The following is a 16404-nucleotide window of genomic DNA, read 5'->3' on the forward strand; positions in this document are numbered from 1 at the left end:
CGGCCGCGCTCTATGGTCGGGCAGCGGACAGAGCGGCCCCAGCGGAGCCCCCTTCCCCCGCGAGAAACCATAGAGAGGCGGTGACGTGCCGCGCGGTTCCCCGGGCGGGGGCGGCGGGGGCGGCTCTCAATGTGGCGGGCGCGGGGCCGCGCCGCCGATCCCGATGTGGCGGCGCCCACGGAGGCCACGCGCGGCTCACTGTGTGGCAGGGCGGGCTGTGCGCGGCTGATTGACGGCGGCGGCGGCCAATGGCGGCGCGGCGGGGGCGGCGCGGCGGCGGGGGGCGGGGCGGCGCGCAGCCATGCTGCGCCGCTCGCTCTGGCTCTGTCTCTGCGTCTGCCTCTGCTCCTGCCCGGCCCGCGGTGAGTGCGGAACCCGCGGGCGCTGCCGGGAGCGTTGGAGCCGCGGACACCCGGATCCCGGTGAATTTCTTCCTGGGATACCCCGATTCGGGGGCATTTCCCCTTGGGCCATGCCGATCCCGGTGCATTACCCCTTGGGACATCCCGATCGCGGCGAATTTCCTCCTGGGATACCCCGATCCGGGGGCATTTCCTCTTGGGGTCCCTCATCCGGGTGCATTTCCCCTCGAGCACCCCGACCTGGGTGTATTTCTCCCCGGGCACCTTGACCCGGGTGCATTTCCCCTTGGGACACCCCGATCCGGGTGCATTTCTCCTGGGGGTCCCACATCTGACTGCATTTCCCCTCTGTGCATCCCAATCTGGGTGCATTTCTCCTTGCTGCACCACGACCCGGGTGCATTTCCCCTTGGGAAACCTCGATCCAGGTGCATTTCTCCCTGGGGCACCTTAATCTGAGCGCATTTTCCCTTGGGACACCCTGATCCAGGTGCCTTTCCCCCGGATCACCTCCATCTGGGTGCATTTCCCCCGGGGACATGCAGATCCGGGTGCATTTCCCCTCTGTGCATCCCAAGCCAAGTGCATTTTCCCTCCCAGCACCTCAGTCCGGGTGTGTTTCCCTGCCTGACACCTCTGTCCGGGTACATTTTCCCTTGAGGCACCCCAGTCTGGGTGCTTTTCCCCACCCCCCTGCTGGGCACTGCAGCTCCAGGTCTGCAAACGGCTGCAAAAACCATAAACAGGGTTAAAAAGGCAGGCGCTTCCCCGGGATGAGCCGCATCGGAGGCTGCGGCTGCGCGTTGGGATTTTCCGTTGCCGTTTCTTTGCCTCTCACCTCTCTCCATGTGCCCGCAGGCTTGCGCATCCATGAATACTTGTACTTCCAAGTGCTGAGTCCCGGCGACATCCGCTACATCTTCACGGCCACTCCAGCTAAGGATTTCGGGGGAGTGTTTGTAAGTAGAAGGATGGGGTTTGCCTGGGAGCCACCGTTCCTGGCTGAGCCTGATGCTTCACGCAGCTCTGTGCCTCATTTTCCCTTTCGTGACGCATCCACGGGGTCCCCTTGGGCGGCCCGGCGGGTCCCGTGGGCACATCCTGCATGAGGCCGGGGACAGCCGTTCCCTGGGGGCCCCCTGGGCTCAGTCCTGCCTGTCTCTTCCTGGGAGAACACGCGGTACGAGCAGATCCACCTGGTGCCGGCGGATCCGCCTGAAGCCTGCGGGGAGCTCCGGAATGGGGTCTTCATCCAGGACCAGATCGCCCTGGTGGAGCGCGGGTAGGTGCGGGGCCTCACGGGGCAGCCGGTCCCAAAGATGAGGAGGGCTTGGAAAACGCGTGAGGCCCTGGAATCGGCCCCTGTTTGGGGCATCCCCGGTGAGTTGTGGTCCCTCTGCGCCGCAGGGGCTGCTCGTTCCTGTCCAAGACGCGCGTGGTGCAGGAGCACGGCGGCCGCGCCGTCATCATCGCCGACAACGCCTACGACAACGACAGCTTCTACATCGAGATGATCCAGGACAGCACGCGGCGCACGGCCGACATCCCCGCGCTCTTCCTGCTCGGCAGGGACGGGTAGGGAGAAGCTGGCAGCTGGATCCATGCCAGGATGCTGAGGGCGGGTGTCGGAGCGGATCCGCTCGGGTGGCATCGTCCCGCGTGGGAGCAGCAGGTCTCTGTGTCACCATGTGCTTCGCGCTGCAGCCCAACGTCTGGCTCTTGTCCTGACCTTGTTTGTGGGAATCTTTTGGGGATCCCATTCCAGTCACACCATGCTCTGATCTTCCCAGATGTGGAAGGTCTTGTGCGAAGGGCCGAGTGCCCTTGTGCCCATGAACCAGAGGGTCCCCACCAGCCGCATGTCCCATCTGCGCCTGACGAGCCGGGTTTCTGCTATAATCCAGAGCATTTCTCCTGGAATTCGTCCGCAGTTGGTGCCAACAGTGCCCAGGGAGGCTCACAGGGCCCTGTCCCATCTCTGTGCCCCCAGGTACATGATCCGGCGCTCCCTGGAGCAGCACGGACTCCCCTGGGCCGTCATCTCCATCCCAGTCAACGTCACCAGCATCCCGACCTACGAGATGATGCAGCCCCCCTGGACCTTCTGGTAGTGGTGAGAAGCCGTGGAGCATCGCGATGGCTCCAGGGATCTCACAAGCTCTTCCTAGGGACGGGCTTGGAGGAAAGGACCCCTGCGATAAGAGCCCACAGCCCGGATTCAGCAGCGGGAAGATCATCACACACTGGGGATGTGGCCCGTGGCGCTGAACAACCTTTGTGGGGACTTTGTGGGAGGGCGGTGATGGCCCCAGGCACGGAAGGAGGCCGGCGCTTTCCCAGGAAGTGCTGGGCGCCGCAGGGGAGCCGCCGCGGGGCTGGTCCAATGGGGCTCGCCCCACGGCGCCGTGGTTTTGTCTCAGCTCACGAAGCCTCAACAGGTTTTAGACAATTCCTCCTTGTTCCTGCTTGCTGTTCTGCTGTTCCTGGGCCGCTGCTGGGGGATCCCCCTGCCCTCAGCCCAAGCCCCCGTTGTGCCCCCGGGTCGTGCCCCCCCCTCTGCCCTCTGGCTTCCTGGCATAGAGGACGCGGCGCCACTTTTCACCACTCAGTTTATTACGAACACGGAAGGGCGTGAGGCCCGGGACACCCCAGGGCTGGGGACAAGCGGCGGGGACCACGGGGACAGTAGTGGCGGGGGCACCTGTCTCTGCTTCCCTGCAGCGTCCCCCTTGGCCCCAATCTGGGGACAACCCAAGGGCCCCGGTGACGACCCCACGCAGCGCCCAGAGGTCCCGGGGCTGCTCCTGTGCGTGCGCAGGGCGCGCGGGGACACGGCGGGAGGGACATCCCAGCTGTTCCGCTCGCTCGTGGAGCCACCCCAGCTGTGTCCCTGTCCCCACGGCGCGGTCGCTTCAGCCCCTGCTGCACGCCAAGCCAGGGCAGGGAATGGAGTGGATATATAAGGGCCTGGGCTCCTTAGTGTGTACATAGTGCTAATATAGACATTAAATAGTAACCTCGTGCGCAAACACACACACACACACGCTCGTGGGGAGGACAGGAACGGCCTCGCACACACAGAGCACACGACAGGGACAGGCGGGAGCAGGACCTGCCTCCCAAGCCGCCTGCACGACCCTGGTCCGAGCAGGAGAGCTGCTGCGTCGCAGAGGAATCCCCCTTTCCCTGCCTTTCTCCTTCTCCGGGGCGCGGGATCACACGTCGGTCATCTCATCCTCCAGCTCGGCATCGTCTGTCTCGCCTTCGCCCTCCTCCTCCTCATCTGACGTCACGTCGGCATCGTCGGCTTGCGCCAGGCACTTGGGACACGAGCAGGTGAACAAGTAGTTCTCCCTGGAAGAGGTGACAGGAGAGGGGGAAGGAGCAATGGGGTTGGGCAAGAGATGGGATCAGAGGAGACGAGACCCCCGCGGTCAAGCCTAGTGTGGACCCCAAGGCTCCTTATTCCTCAGGAGCCCTGGTGCCACCGCGGGCACCATGTCCCCTCTGAGCAGCCCTCACCTGAGTATCTTGTGGCGGCTGTGTCTGCTCCGATCCCTCTGGCAGCAGTCCAGGTAACTGATGCAGATTTCCTAAGGGGTAAAGAGCAAGGGGCCTGGCTGCAAGTGGGTCCCGCAGACCCCGGTGGCCCTTGGGAGCAGCTTCCCCCAGGAGCCTCCTGTGCAGAGGTGGGAGGCCAGGCCTCACCTCTCCGGCCTCGATGTCCTCCAGCGCTGTGAGATGCAGCAGGAAGTTGTTGTCCGGGAAGGAGGTCTCGGCATTGGGGATGCAGCTGTGGTTACCTGCAGGAGACAGCGCTCAGCTGCGAGGAGGGCTCCAGAAAAGGGGCAGGGGGAGGCCAGAGCCCTCAGCACGACAAGCAGGGCTGCTCCTGGGCCGTGCACCGGGCTGCCTAATCCAGCAGGCACTGCTGGTGGCCCTGCTCATCCCTGCTCTGCTACAGATGCTTGGGAGGGAAGAAGGTGGCTCTGGGTGGCTCATGGCCTGGCCAAGGCAGCTGGCTCCCCTCATGTGAGCGGTTGCCCCAGCTCCACTGCACTCTAACAAGGCCACAGAAGGGCTCTCTGCTAACGGCCCACGCGGCTCCTGGAGCCTCCAGCATCTGTTCAAGCCAGGACTGACCAGCTCAGAAGGGGGAAAGATCCCGGGAGACCCTGAGAGGACAGCCAGGACCTAGGACAGCATCCATCCATCCATCCTGTCCCATCCCACCCTGGCACAGGCTGCCCAGAGAGGCTGTGGAGTCTCCTTCTCTGGAGATCCTAAAACCAACCTGGATGCTGCCCTGTGCCCCGTGCTCTGGGTGTCCCTGCTGGAGCAGGAGGTTGGACTGCATGATCTCTAGAGGTCCCTGCCAACCTCAACCATTCTGGGATTCTGTGATTCCATCCTTTCCCACCCAGAAGCGTTCAGGGAAATGCAAGAGAGTCCAGGACTGGACAACCCCTTTCCCCCTAATAGTTTTCCTGCCAGTCCCTGTGTCACTTACAGCAGCTCTGGAGCACGTAGAGACCCGATCCCTCGCAGTTGAGGAACTCTCCTGACTCTGCAGCACAGAGAGGATGTTAAGGGCCTGCGAGGGCCACTCCACACATGCAGCTCAGTGAGGGGCACACGGGGGGACATCTGCCAATGCTGAACACACATGCATGTCCCACTAGCACTTGCTTTAGGGACTGCAGGGTGGTTTCCAAGCCCCTTCCTTTGCCGCCGAGGGGCATGAGGACATGGAGAGCTGCACCTCCCATTCAAGCCGATGCTCCCCTGTCCCTCACCCAGCTGCACCAGCAGCTCCAAGGGGCGAACCTAAGTCAAGCCAAAAATGGTAAAAAAGGGTCTTTGGCACTGCTATAAGCTAGAATCTCTGCCTGGGATCCCTCTGTAACCCCAGTCTGCCACAGGACACCTGGACCACGCAGTTCACAGACACGTGGCTCATGTACACGGGGGAGGGAGGGATCTCCTGATCCCCAGTGGGAATCTCAGAGCAGAGTCCGCAGGGGCAGAACCCGCCAGGGTCCTGCAGACCCTCACCCTTCTCGATGTCCTTGTAGAGCTGGTCGATGAAGGTGTCGAGCTGCTCGCGCTGCGCCCCGGGGAGCTCCAGCGCGTCGCACGCGTGCACCCACTGGCTCAGGGAGCTGGCAGGGAGGCAGAGGGGCCCTCTGAGCCACGGCCCAGCGCAAGGGGACAGCCGTCCTGGCCACCCCACGAGCCCCCTTACCTCGTTCCGATGCCTTGGCCGTTCGTCCCGACGAGGGCAAAGAGGGACTGGAAGCCTTCGGGAGTGAACCACTGTGGAGGGAGAGGGCAGTGCAGTGAGCTGCAGCCACACCGCCCCAACAGCCCCAGGCCCACACAGATGGGGCAGAAAGGCTCCTGCAGGCGCCCAGCTCCTCTGGAGACGTCTGCAGCAAGATCCACTGGGGGAAACACAGCGAGATCCATTGGGGGAAATGGAGAAGCAGGATCTGTAGCTCTGATTTTAAGCTCTACCATGATTTTCAGGAGGGAGATGCTCACACACGGGTGAGACCAGCCCTGATACTGTGAGCACTGGGTCTCCCTGCGAAGGGATCCCTGCCTGCCATTGGAGCAGTCCCCTGTGCCCGCACTTTGAATCCCTCAGCGCACGCTGAGGAAGGCCCCCTTGCACAAACGCGCACCTCGAATCCCTCGGGGAGCTCTGGGGGTCGTGGGCTCTCAGGAGAGCGTGGTGTAGACGTGCCCCAGAGGGGCTGGTGCCCAACGGAGGGTCCCACCACTCTCTTGAGCTGTGCAGGCAGTCACCCACTCACCCTGCTGAGATGCTCATCGTAAAGGGCTTCTGTGAAGAGCACTCGCAGCAGCTCCAGCTGGCCCTGGTGGGAGAGGCAACTGCGTCAGGGGGGAAGATGCTGCTCTGAGTCACGCTCAGGGCCCAGCAGGAGCTTCAGGACTCAGGGTCCTCGGCCTTTATGGCAAGGCTGGAGGCTGCTGCCTTCAAAGCAGCAAAACTGACCCATTTTGTTAGCAAAATCCACCCATTCGGCAGCAAAATATCATCCTGTTCCACTCCCAACCAGAAGCATCTCTGTCACAGAAACTACCAGCTTGATCTTCTGTAGCCTCCCAAAGCCTGCTAAGTGACCCTCCCTGCCTCGGCAGGAGGGACCCCTGCCAGCTCAGTCGGGGTCCCTCCTGGGGCTGGAGACCCCACTTTGGGGCTTCCAGCATCTCCCAGCCCAGCACACGCTTAGCTTGCAGCAGGGCCAACACAGTGTGCTCATTGCTGCACCCCTGGGTGCTGGGGCCCGCTGTATGTGGGGCCACAAACCCCACTCAGAGAACCTGCTCCCATCCCTGGAGAAACAGGGCCTCCACAACCACGGGCTGGCACGTGCGGGCTGGGAGACCTGCCATTCAGGTATTCCCAGGACTCAGCATGTCCAAGCACTGCTCTTACCTTAAATTTGTCCCCCAGCAACTTGTGCACAATCTCCTCCTCCTCGTTTGCTGTCTTATTGCAGAACTGGGAGAAGACCTTGATCCACCAGTCCTTGTCCTTGGCCTGAAAGGGATGTCAAGCAGATGCTCTGCACTAACACCGCCTTCCTGGCCAGACGGGGACAGGGACAAGCCCCACTATGCTCACAGGTGCCAACCCGCTATGAAGGCACAACAGAAGCATCCACACAGTGGTAATTAACTCAGAGTGAAGCTGGGCAAAAGAGCCAAAGGAAAGGCTTGTTTCTGAAAAAAATGTATGTTTATCTGGTAAGGAAAGAAAGTCCTGCTTGGCTCAGGACACAGGAGCCTTCTCTGCCGCCTGCTGTACCCAAGACCAAGGATCACTCAATGTTGCAGCCTCTTAGAGCAGGATCCTGCTTTGCCAAGTGCTACAAGAAAGATCGGTCTTCAGAACAGGCACAACAGAAAGAGAAAACCACACCCTGGCTCCAAATCACAGACATACCTGTTTGACGGTGGCCACCATCCGTGCCATCAGCATGATGCTGGAAGTTTCCGGTGGGTAATGCATGTTTCTGCAGGGATAAGAGGGAAGAAGACAGACGGGCAGATCAGTGTTGGTACGGAAAGAGAAGGCTGGAGGGAGGCCAAAACAGCCTGTTGCACCAAAGCAGCCAGCCCAGCATCACCACATAGGGAGCCGGGGTTGCTCAGGGCAAAGAAAAGAAGCCTTGGCCTGCCTGCTGTCACCAAACATGCTGTTAGTCCCCAGGCATCCTGCTAAAACATGGCCTGGGGGAGAGTCCTGATCTCACACAAAGCCCAGCAGTGCAGCGAGGGCTGGGATTTGTGACCATTTTGGGGTCAGGGGTGTCGCTTCTCCTCTCTGTGCCCATCTTGTCCTCTGCAAGCAGGGGTAGTTCTGGGTACCTGCAGGGGTGCTACAAGGCAGATGTCGAGGAGGTTGGAGAGGGGCAGGCACACGGAGAAACAGCAGGAGCAAGGGATGCGCTCCTTGGAGCGTCGGGAATTGCTCAGCCCCAAGCCAGGGACCCCGCCAAGCAGCAGGGAGCCCATGGCTTCGGAGCGGAGCAGTGTCTCTCAGCCACCAAGTCCCACCAGCCACCTCACACAGGGATGGGAAGCCAGGACTGTCCCCAGCCAATGTCACAGTCGCCAGGTCCCACCAGTCACCTCATGCAGGGATGGGAAGCCAGGACTGTCCCCAACCAATGTCATCACCCAGGCCAGGAAAGCCACCTCTTGGTGCCCTAGAGCAGCAGGCAGACTGGTCCCCTACCTCCATGCCTCCTGCAGCTTGTTGAGGGGGTGTGCGGGGTCCTCGCGGGCTGGGCCGAGGCAGAGCACCTGGTGGTACTGCTCCCACGCGGACTGCCTGCACTCAGCACTGCAGTACGTCACCTAGAGTGAGGGGCACAGCGCCTGCCGTCAGCCGCGGCAGCAGGAGAAGCGGGTGCCAGGCCACAGACCATGCCCAGCCTGCCCCTAAAGAGCCCAGGCTCTTTAGCAAGAGGGAGAGGTGAAGAGCAGACACCGATTTTACACCATGGCAAACCCCTCCCTGGGCCCTAGGAGATGAAAACTCTGCCAAGGAGCTGAGTGAAGCCTGTAGGAATTAACTCATGCAGCGTTAGGGGCAGAAAGCTGGACTAAGTGTTTGCCTCAATGCTATAAAGGATCTAGCAGCCCCAGTCAGATCGTGCTCCTTCCCGGCAGCTCCATACCTGGCACTGGGGACACTGCTGGTGCAGGTCCTTCCGGATGCTGCACTGCTCTGGGTGAGGCAGCACCTGGGAGCTCCTTCCCAGCAGCCGCTGGGCATTTTCCTGAGCCGTCTCCAAGGCCCGCAGGCAGTGATCACAGGCTGTGGAGGAAAACACAACCGGACAGCAAGGTGAGAGGGCAGCCTGCACGAGCGAAGAGGCCCAGGATAACCCGGCACTGCCGGGATGGGCAGCAGAGCCCAGCACCTCTGATCCGGGGTCACCACCTCCTACCTTTCCCTCTGTTTCTTCCCTCATTTCTGCTGTAATTCAAAATTCCTGCCCTCAGTCCTCATCTGCTGTCTTTATAATGCTGGGAAATGCTTAACGGCCATATGATGCACAAGGAAAACGTCCTCATTTGGCTCCCGTGTGATGCAGCTCAGCAGGGAGCAATGTGCAGTTAGCAGAAGACCCAGCTCGTATCAAGACCTCCCACTCTTGCATTTATTTCCCCCAAATCACCCCTGGCTGTTGGGTGGCCCCCGCTCACCCCTATAGTTGTACAGGGCATTCCAGAGGAACTGCGAGGCCACCACGGGCCGCTCCACGAAGATGGTGTCCCCTTTGCGGATGCTCCTGGTGGCGAACAGGCCTTTCCCCTGCGAGCGGAGATGGGGCCGTCAGCAGGAGGAAGAAGAAAGGGGAGCGGGAGAATGAAGAACAGTGAGGGAAACGGGGAAAAGGGAAAATAAAACGGTGACCCGACACCCAAAAGACACCCAGGGAGGCCCCCTCAGATCGCTCCTCGGCTCCCCAGCCTGTGGCGATGGGGAGAACACGCTGCAAGGCGACTCCTTCCACCCAGCCCCAGCGGCTCCCGAGCTATTTCCCGGGGGGAATGGGGGGATAATTTCCCCAAGGGGGCCGAGGGGCGCGGGCAGGAAGGAGACGGGGCGCGGGGGGCCTCACCTTGGCGCTGCTGATGAAACGCGCCTCGGCCGCCGCCCCGGCCCGGCTGCCCGGGCCGCCGCACGCGTCCCCCGCGGAGGCCGCCATCTTCGGGCGGCCACTTCCCCCCCGCTCTGACCCGCGCCGGGGGCGGGAACGGGGCGGGAGACGCCTCTTCTGCCTCCTCCTCCTCGCCAGGGGCTGGCGAAGATGGCTGAGGGCGGCCGCTTTCCTCACGTCGCCCCTTCCCCGGACATGGGGACCACGGGGACCCCAGGGCAGGCGAAGGGCGACCGCCATCTTAGGGAACCCTCCCTCCCCGTTGCCCCGAAATGGGGCTCCGCCACACACCCAGCACTTCATTGTCTCCCCGCTGTGAAAAATCCTTTATTTTTCAATTTTCAACCTCCCCACTATGGGGGATTGGGTTGCAGTATCCAAAAAGTAGCTTACTCAGGGAAGGGGGGCAGGGGTGGTTTGCACCTTTGCAGGAGGTACAGGGAGATGTGCCTTCAGCACTAGGGCATCCCGCAAAGGCCCCTAAAGTGAGGAGGGAAGGAAGGCACATTTATCGACATTAATTCAGGATGAGACCTTGCAGGTGCAACAGGCGGTTGGCACCAGTGTGGGGAACTGGGGGGGAAAATGCCTAGTTTTCACATAGATAGAGCCGGGGGCTTTGGGAGTCGCTAGATGTCACTGTCGGCTTGTGGGACACCGAGGCTAGCAGGCTCGGCCCATGATTGACCATAGGAGCATCCCTCGGGGACAAGGATGCGGGACCCACCTCAAAGCCTGAGGCACAAAAGCCAAAGCAAGAGCAAAATCCAGCAAAAAGCATAGATAAACCACCCCAGAGAGCCATGCACCAAGTCCCAGATCCCACATTTCACCAAGGCTCTTTGGTGCCAGTCCCAGGAGAAGCCACCCAGACACTGCTCAGAAACCAAAGAGATGCAGAAACTTACTTCTCCCCAATCAGGCCCATCACTTTTTTTTTTTCTTTTTAAAACTAGATTTTTATTAATACAGAAATAAAGGAAATAAATAAATGACACCTGTCAAGAAAAAAAAGTTATTTCTATAAATAACAATATAAGAGTAAAGTGATATACAGTGTTCCAAGTCAGAAAGAGACACAATAAATTATCCTGAGCTCATGTGACATCATGCTTGGCAAACCTTGGAAGACGAGGTGACAGCCTGCGTGCTGACAGCCTCACTTAAGAGCACTTAGCTTCTGCTGTGGACTCCAGCCCCCAAGAATTACTAAAACGTATCAGGGAGAGTCTGATACTCGGTTCTGACCCCTCAAAGCCCTTCCACCCAGTAAAACCACAGCTATTAATCACATGGTGCAGTTGCACATGTGCTAGCCAAAAGCTCCCAGTGCTGCTTCCCATGGCACCGTGGTGTAAAATGAGGAGAGCACCCAGAACTCATACCTGGATTGAGGACAGGAGGTTGTCTGAAGCATCAGAAGTGTTTGAAAGCTGCCTTTTCATAAAAGCCCTCCTCCCCACGCCTCAGTTACCCAAGTCCCTGCAGTAGCAGCATACAATCTCAGCAACGTAAGGCAATGCAAGAAGGCAGAGGGACAGCCTGGGCTCTATCATGGGGGTTTGGGAAGATAAAACAAAGGCAAGAGTACACCAAGCAGTGCACAGGACAGGAGAAGGCACTTCTGCTGCAGGCTGTGAGCACCCACAGCTCTTGGGGAGACCTAGGGCTACTTTGTTCCCATTCTGCAGCCACTTGGGGACCCAGTATGGAATTACATCAGGCTAAAATCCAGTCAAGAGCATAGGAAAGGCAGGAGCACAACCTGGGATAAAGCTCCCATGTCCTGGCAGTGGCATGCCCTGCAGCTCACTTGTGTTTGCTCAGGCCCAGCTCATCTCACTGAGAATGTCATGACAACAGTTTGTGGGTAGAAGCAAGAACTTCCCAATTTGTTGTGATCTAAGCATTAAACAGGGGCATCAAACTGACCTGAAGAAAACTATTTCCCCAGCATAGGTCTCTCCTGGGAGCACAGTCACATTCAAAGTAAGTGACACTGTGTTCAAATGCCCTTACAATAGTCAGGGACACCATCTAATTGTCACCCTGGCCTCTCTGCTCAAATGGTTTGTGCTTCCTGGCACATCAATAGTGAACAAACAAGATCAGCTGTTGTGCCACAACCAGGGCACCATGAGGCAGAAGTCCCAGCCTAGTGTTTAAGCCTCAGGAATTGCAGCACACAGCTAGGAGACGGGGGCCTCTCTAAGTTTGGACATTTCCTCCCAGTCAACAGCAGTTTAGTCCTACAGCTCCAACTCTCAGAGAAGAGCTTTAAGTCCAGCTTGGACCAAAGCAGCACAGATATGTCTGCATCCCCAGTATCACCATCAAGCAGACACAGCTGAAACTTTACAGTTTTTGCTCTGAAACAGCAGCAGCATGGCAGCTGTTCAAAGCTCAACATCCACAGTGTCCTCCTCGTGGTCCTTGATGTCTGTTGAGTCTGCAGTGGCAGGCTGAATCACTCCAAACTGGGTCAGCTTTGCCTTCTTCTGCTCCATACTCTGCTTCCGCCATTTGATTCTCCGGTTCTGGAACCAGACTTTCACCTAGCAGGAAAATGGCACAACAGCAGAGTGAGCCTCCCAGGACACCATGTCCAGGCCATGGCACATACAAAGTCCCCCAGTTGGGCAGCAAGTCCAGGTCCCCATTTCTAATGGTGGGCACTGCTGTTTGCTTCTAAGGTATGTCCCCAGAAGGCAGAGTTCCTTATAGAAGGGACATGCCCCTTTGATTCTCAGAGCATAGTAAGCATGATCAGTGCCATCCCCCTGATCTACTTTGCTTTTCCCCACAGCTGAATATCCTGCTTGGATCCTACCAAGACTCTTCAAGCATGTGGTTTCAAAGTTATCCTGCAGTAGAGTATTCCCCAGGTCACTCAGCATCACATCCTCCTCCAGCCACTCTCCATGGAGGAGGAATCATCACAGACTGAGTCCAGATCCTGGATCTTACACCTCCACCAACCCCCCTTGCTCCTTACCTGAGTCTCTGTGAGATGCAAAGTTGCAGCCAGGTCTACTCGCTCTGTGCCCACCATGTACTGCTGCTTGAGGAACTCTTGCTCCAGCCGCTCCAGCTGCTCTGGTTTGAACACTGTGCGGACCCTTTTCATCTTACAGGGCCCCCCAGACCTCCAAGGCACAGGAGGTCCCAGCGAGCCAGCGCCTACGCAGTGAGACAGCTCCAGACCTGCAAGCACAGAGCAGGAATCATCAAGGAGCAACCAAGGAGGTCTCCACATCTCCCAGCAAACACCCTGTGCCCAGACCACACTGTACCCTGGGGACATCGAGTACCAGGTCCAGCTTGCTTCAGCTGACATCAAGGTCAGCCATGCTACAACATGTTGCAAAAAAGTACATTGGAGGAAAGCAGCAGAAACAGCCCAAAAGGATCCTCCCCACAATGGGACCTGCCTACCCAGGTGAAATGACCGGTCACAGCTGGTCACTGGGTGCCACAAAAACATCCAAGTATCCAAATACAATTGTGTACATGTTAGGGACTTGTTAATCCCAGCACTAAGTTATTTCTGATGGTAAAACTATTAAGCTGTTTGAATGATGTGTTTGTCCTGCAAACACTCAAGACACATGCTTCACTTTTAAATTATTACAGCTAACAGGAGTGTCCTGGGGCAGGAAGCAGAGCTCACAGGCATGTGCTTGTAGGAGGCCATGAATGGTCAAACTGTAGCAGCTGCAGGAAAAACAGCCGCAGGCAACACAGGTTTGCCCTGACCACGAGGTCTGCTTCAGGCTTGGGATTTAACAGCCTGCAGAGGTCCTCCCAAGCTATTTTACAGTATAACTGGGGTATAACAGCAGAATACAACAGCCACGAGACATCTCACTGCTCATATGACTGTACAACTTTATCTTGGCAAGCAGAAAAGGTTTCTTTAAATTCTGTGAAAACACGCTACAAAATCATGCTGATTCATAGCAGCAACTCATCTCCCATTAAATGCCTGATGTTGTAACAACCTTCTCCTCATCCACTGGGTAGAAGTTGTGCAGCTGATTAAGGATTTATGTGACAGACCTGACAGCTTAACAGCCACAATTGCACCTAAAACTATTTTCATCACTGAAATAATTTCAGCAGTCACCTTTTTCCCCTCCATTTTTAATACCTGGATAATAGCAAATATTCTTTAAAGTGTGAATTACTCCATGGAAATAGCTTTGCAAGTTGTCTAACGGTATTTTCATATCTGTATATTTGATATAATGCAACAGAATAGTATACATATATGTTATTTCTTAAATATGCAGATGCTGTCTAGTATATTAAATAACTATTTAAGTAACTAAAAATAGACTGAGTATAGTAATTAGTTTCTCAATCCAGCAACCACCAGGACCAAATCTGAGTTTTTAATAAAAGGGAATTCTTAGATGTAGATTTGAAGTTTTTGGTCAGGTGCTGAATGCAGAAAGATATGTAATTTCAAGAAAGTTTAAGGGGTCAGCTATTCTGAATTGAGACAATCCAATGAGGAAAACAAACGAGTAATTTTTGCTTTTAGAGTATTACTAGGCAGCTAAATGAAAATACAGAGAAAACAGTGGATTAGCCTGCATCATCCACAACCACAGTGTAATTCTACCACTTCTTTTATTGACTTGGGTTTTCTGGGGTAGGGACAAAAATCAAGACTTTTTTCTTTAAAAATAAAGAAGCCCCCACAGTATTTTCCCTGACCCCATTAGGTGTTTTTACACTAAGCATGCAAGCAGTTGTTGGGACCAGGTGATGCCAAACACACAGAGCAGCCCCAAACACAGGAAAGTTACACAGGGACAGGGACCGCTTCAACAAGGCGGTGCCCCCCCCATGTGCAGAGTGGGGAGAACTTGGGGGAAATCACAGGTTTCTTGCACACACACACACTTCAGCCCCCCACACAAATTTGTCTACACAAACAACCACACAGATGAACAGCCATCCACAAGTTTTGTGCACATGTACAAGCAAACGCACACACCCTACGCCAACACCTGCCAGGCACATACACCTCCATGCTCACCGCCACAGCCCTCCAGAGACACATCATCACCTGTAGCCAAACACTCCTATCCACATATCCCCATCCACATGTACTCTAGCCACTACCTGAAACTCCTACAGCCGATCACCAAACACTTGTCCCTACACACACCTCAAAATACACACACAGACAAACACATCCACTCACACCATGCGCATCCTCTTGCCACACTGCACCCACACAGCCCACAACCTAGAGGGAGAAACTACACACACCCCACTAACACCCTTTGCACACACCTGAAAGCAATGCTGCCATATGTCCATATATGTTCCCCACCCCACACACACACAAGGGAAAAAGACACGACTGAAACACTACCACATGGACACTCAAACACCTGAAACAGTATCCCACATCCACACACCCCATCACAGCTCCACAGCCCCTCACACACACACCTGAGAGAAACAGTACCACACACACACCCCCTCACACACACCTCAGGAACAGAGTCGCACGCACACACCCCTCACGCATCTGAGGGTACTGCGCACACAGTACCGCGCACACAGTACCACGGACACACCACTCACACCTGAAGGGAACCGCACCACAGCTGCGCACCCCTCACACACAGCCCCGAGACACGGTACCGCGCGCACACACACCCCTCGCCCGAAGGGACCGACAACACAAGCGTGTGCGCACACCCCTCACACACACCCCCCAGTGAGACACGGTACCGCGCACACCCTCACACACACACACCCCAGTGAGACACGGTCCCGCGCACACCCTCACACACACACACCCCAGTGAGACACGGTCCCGCGCACACCCTCACACACACACACCCCAGTGAGACACGGTACCGCGCACCCCTCACACACACACCCCCCAGTGAGACACGGTACCGCGCACCCCTCACACACACACCCCCCAGTGAGACACGGTACCGCGCACCCCTCACACACACACCCCCCAGTGAGACACGGTACCGCGCACCCCTCACACACACACACCCCAGTGAGACACGGTACCGCGCACCCCTCACACACACACCCCCGTGAGACACGGTACCGCGCACCCCTCACACACACACCCCCGTGAGACACGGTACCGCGCACACCCCTCACACACACACCCCCCAGTGAGACACGGTACCGCGCACACCCTCACACACACACACCCCAGTGAGACACGGTACCGCGCACCCCTCACACACACACAAGACACGGTACCGCGCACCCCTCACACACACACACACCCCCGAGGCGCGCGCCCCGCTCGCACCCACCACCCTCCCGGGCCCCCGCTCACCTGCGCCGCCGCCGGGCCGCGCGGCCCAGCCGCAGCCCCAGCGCCAGCCGCAGCCCCAGCGCCAGCCCCAGGCGCCGCCCGGCGGCGGCCCCGGCCCCAGCGCGGGCACCGGCAGCGCCGCGGGCCACCCCGGCGCGGCGGCGGGGCTGGGGGCGGCGGCGGGGCGCGGGGCCGCGCGGCGCGGAGCCTCGGCCAGCAGCGCCTCGATGTGGAAGGGCGGCCGCGCCGGGGGTGACGGCGGAGGCGGCGGCGAGGGGCCGCTCCCGGCGGGGCTGCGCGGCATGGCCGTGGCGGGCCGCCCGCCTGCGGCCCCGCGCTTATATGGGGCGGCGGCGAGCAGGGCCGGCCCGGCCCGGCCGTTCATATGCAAAGCGGGGGCCGGGCCCGGCTGTGGGGCGGCCCTGCCGGCGGCCGCAGCACCCACACCCACATCTACACCCACACTTTTCTCTGGCTGTCGCGCTGGCACCTCACCTTGTCCCAACACCGACACAGCCGCCGCACC

At 58.2% G+C, this 16404-nt stretch overlaps 4 protein-coding genes across 5 annotated transcripts in view; 2 read left to right on the plus strand and 2 right to left on the minus strand.

Annotated features, from left to right (window-relative positions):
- The window catches only part of EGR4 (early growth response 4), a 76576-nt gene that overhangs the window by 36080 nt on the left and 24092 nt on the right, over window positions 1-16404 (plus strand). The gene's annotated exons all lie outside the window — the stretch shown is intronic.
- On the plus strand, window positions 286-2479 carry PRADC1 (protease associated domain containing 1). Of its 2 annotated transcripts, none has more exons than XM_088525005.1 (5): window positions 286-336; window positions 1201-1321; window positions 1535-1644; window positions 1770-1937; window positions 2353-2479. In XM_088525005.1, exons 1-5 carry the CDS (start codon window positions 302-304, stop codon window positions 2471-2473), a joined length of 555 nt encoding a protein of 184 aa, XP_088381131.1. In that variant the 5' UTR covers window positions 286-301; the 3' UTR covers window positions 2474-2479. The 2 variants fall into 2 exon arrangements, with proteins under 2 accessions (XP_088381131.1, XP_088381132.1); XM_088525006.1 differs by having other exon boundaries at window positions 287-362; window positions 1221-1321.
- On the minus strand, window positions 3573-9656 carry SMYD5 (SMYD family member 5). Its single transcript, XM_010212951.2, has 13 exons — window positions 9530-9656; window positions 9111-9219; window positions 8579-8718; window positions 8134-8255; window positions 7339-7408; window positions 6829-6933; window positions 6182-6244; window positions 5608-5678; window positions 5418-5524; window positions 4873-4929; window positions 4071-4165; window positions 3885-3955; window positions 3573-3716 (listed from the first exon to the last, which is right to left on the minus strand). The coding sequence occupies exons 1-13, from the start codon at window positions 9614-9616 to the stop codon at window positions 3578-3580; spliced, it is 1236 nt and encodes a 411-aa protein (XP_010211253.2). The 5' UTR covers window positions 9617-9656; the 3' UTR covers window positions 3573-3577.
- On the minus strand, window positions 11965-12765 carry LOC104566193 (homeobox protein not2). Its single transcript, XM_010212952.2, has 2 exons — window positions 12564-12765; window positions 11965-12123 (listed from the first exon to the last, which is right to left on the minus strand). Exons 1-2 carry the CDS (start codon window positions 12693-12695, stop codon window positions 11965-11967), a joined length of 291 nt encoding a protein of 96 aa, XP_010211254.2. The 5' UTR covers window positions 12696-12765.

The sequence above is a fragment of the Tinamus guttatus genome, unplaced genomic scaffold, assembly GCF_059628265.1.
Source record: "Tinamus guttatus ecotype Peru unplaced genomic scaffold, ASM5962826v1 Tinamus_guttatus_pri_ptg000218l, whole genome shotgun sequence".
Taxonomy (NCBI): domain Eukaryota; kingdom Metazoa; phylum Chordata; class Aves; order Tinamiformes; family Tinamidae; genus Tinamus; species Tinamus guttatus.

Bases quoted from the DNA above. Each gene is read 5' to 3' on its own strand.
- PRADC1 (XM_088525006.1), top strand. From the start codon at position 302: ATGCTGCGCCGCTCGCTCTGGCTCTGTCTCTGCGTCTGCCTCTGCTCC. The intron at 363-1,220 runs GTGAGTGCGGAA...ATGTGCCCGCAG, and splicing joins CTGCTCCTGCCCGGCCCGCG to GCTTGCGCATCCATGAATAC. The intron at 1,645-1,769 runs GTAGGTGCGGGG...TCTGCGCCGCAG, and splicing joins ATCGCCCTGGTGGAGCGCGG to GGGCTGCTCGTTCCTGTCCA.
- SMYD5 (XM_010212951.2), bottom strand. From the start codon at position 9,616: ATGGCGGCCTCCGCGGGGGACGCGTGCGGCGGCCCGGGCAGCCGGGCC. The intron at 8,719-9,110 runs GTGAGCGGGGGC...TTTCCTCCACAG, and splicing joins TGCCCTGTACAACTATAGGG to CCTGTGATCACTGCCTGCGG. The intron at 5,679-6,181 runs GTGAGTGGGTGA...CTCCCTCCACAG, and splicing joins ACGATGAGCATCTCAGCAGG to TGGTTCACTCCCGAAGGCTT.
- LOC104566193 (XM_010212952.2), bottom strand. From the start codon at position 12,695: ATGAAAAGGGTCCGCACAGTGTTCAAACCAGAGCAGCTGGAGCGGCTG. The intron at 12,124-12,563 runs GTAAGGAGCAAG...TTTTCCTGCTAG, and splicing joins TGCATCTCACAGAGACTCAG to GTGAAAGTCTGGTTCCAGAA.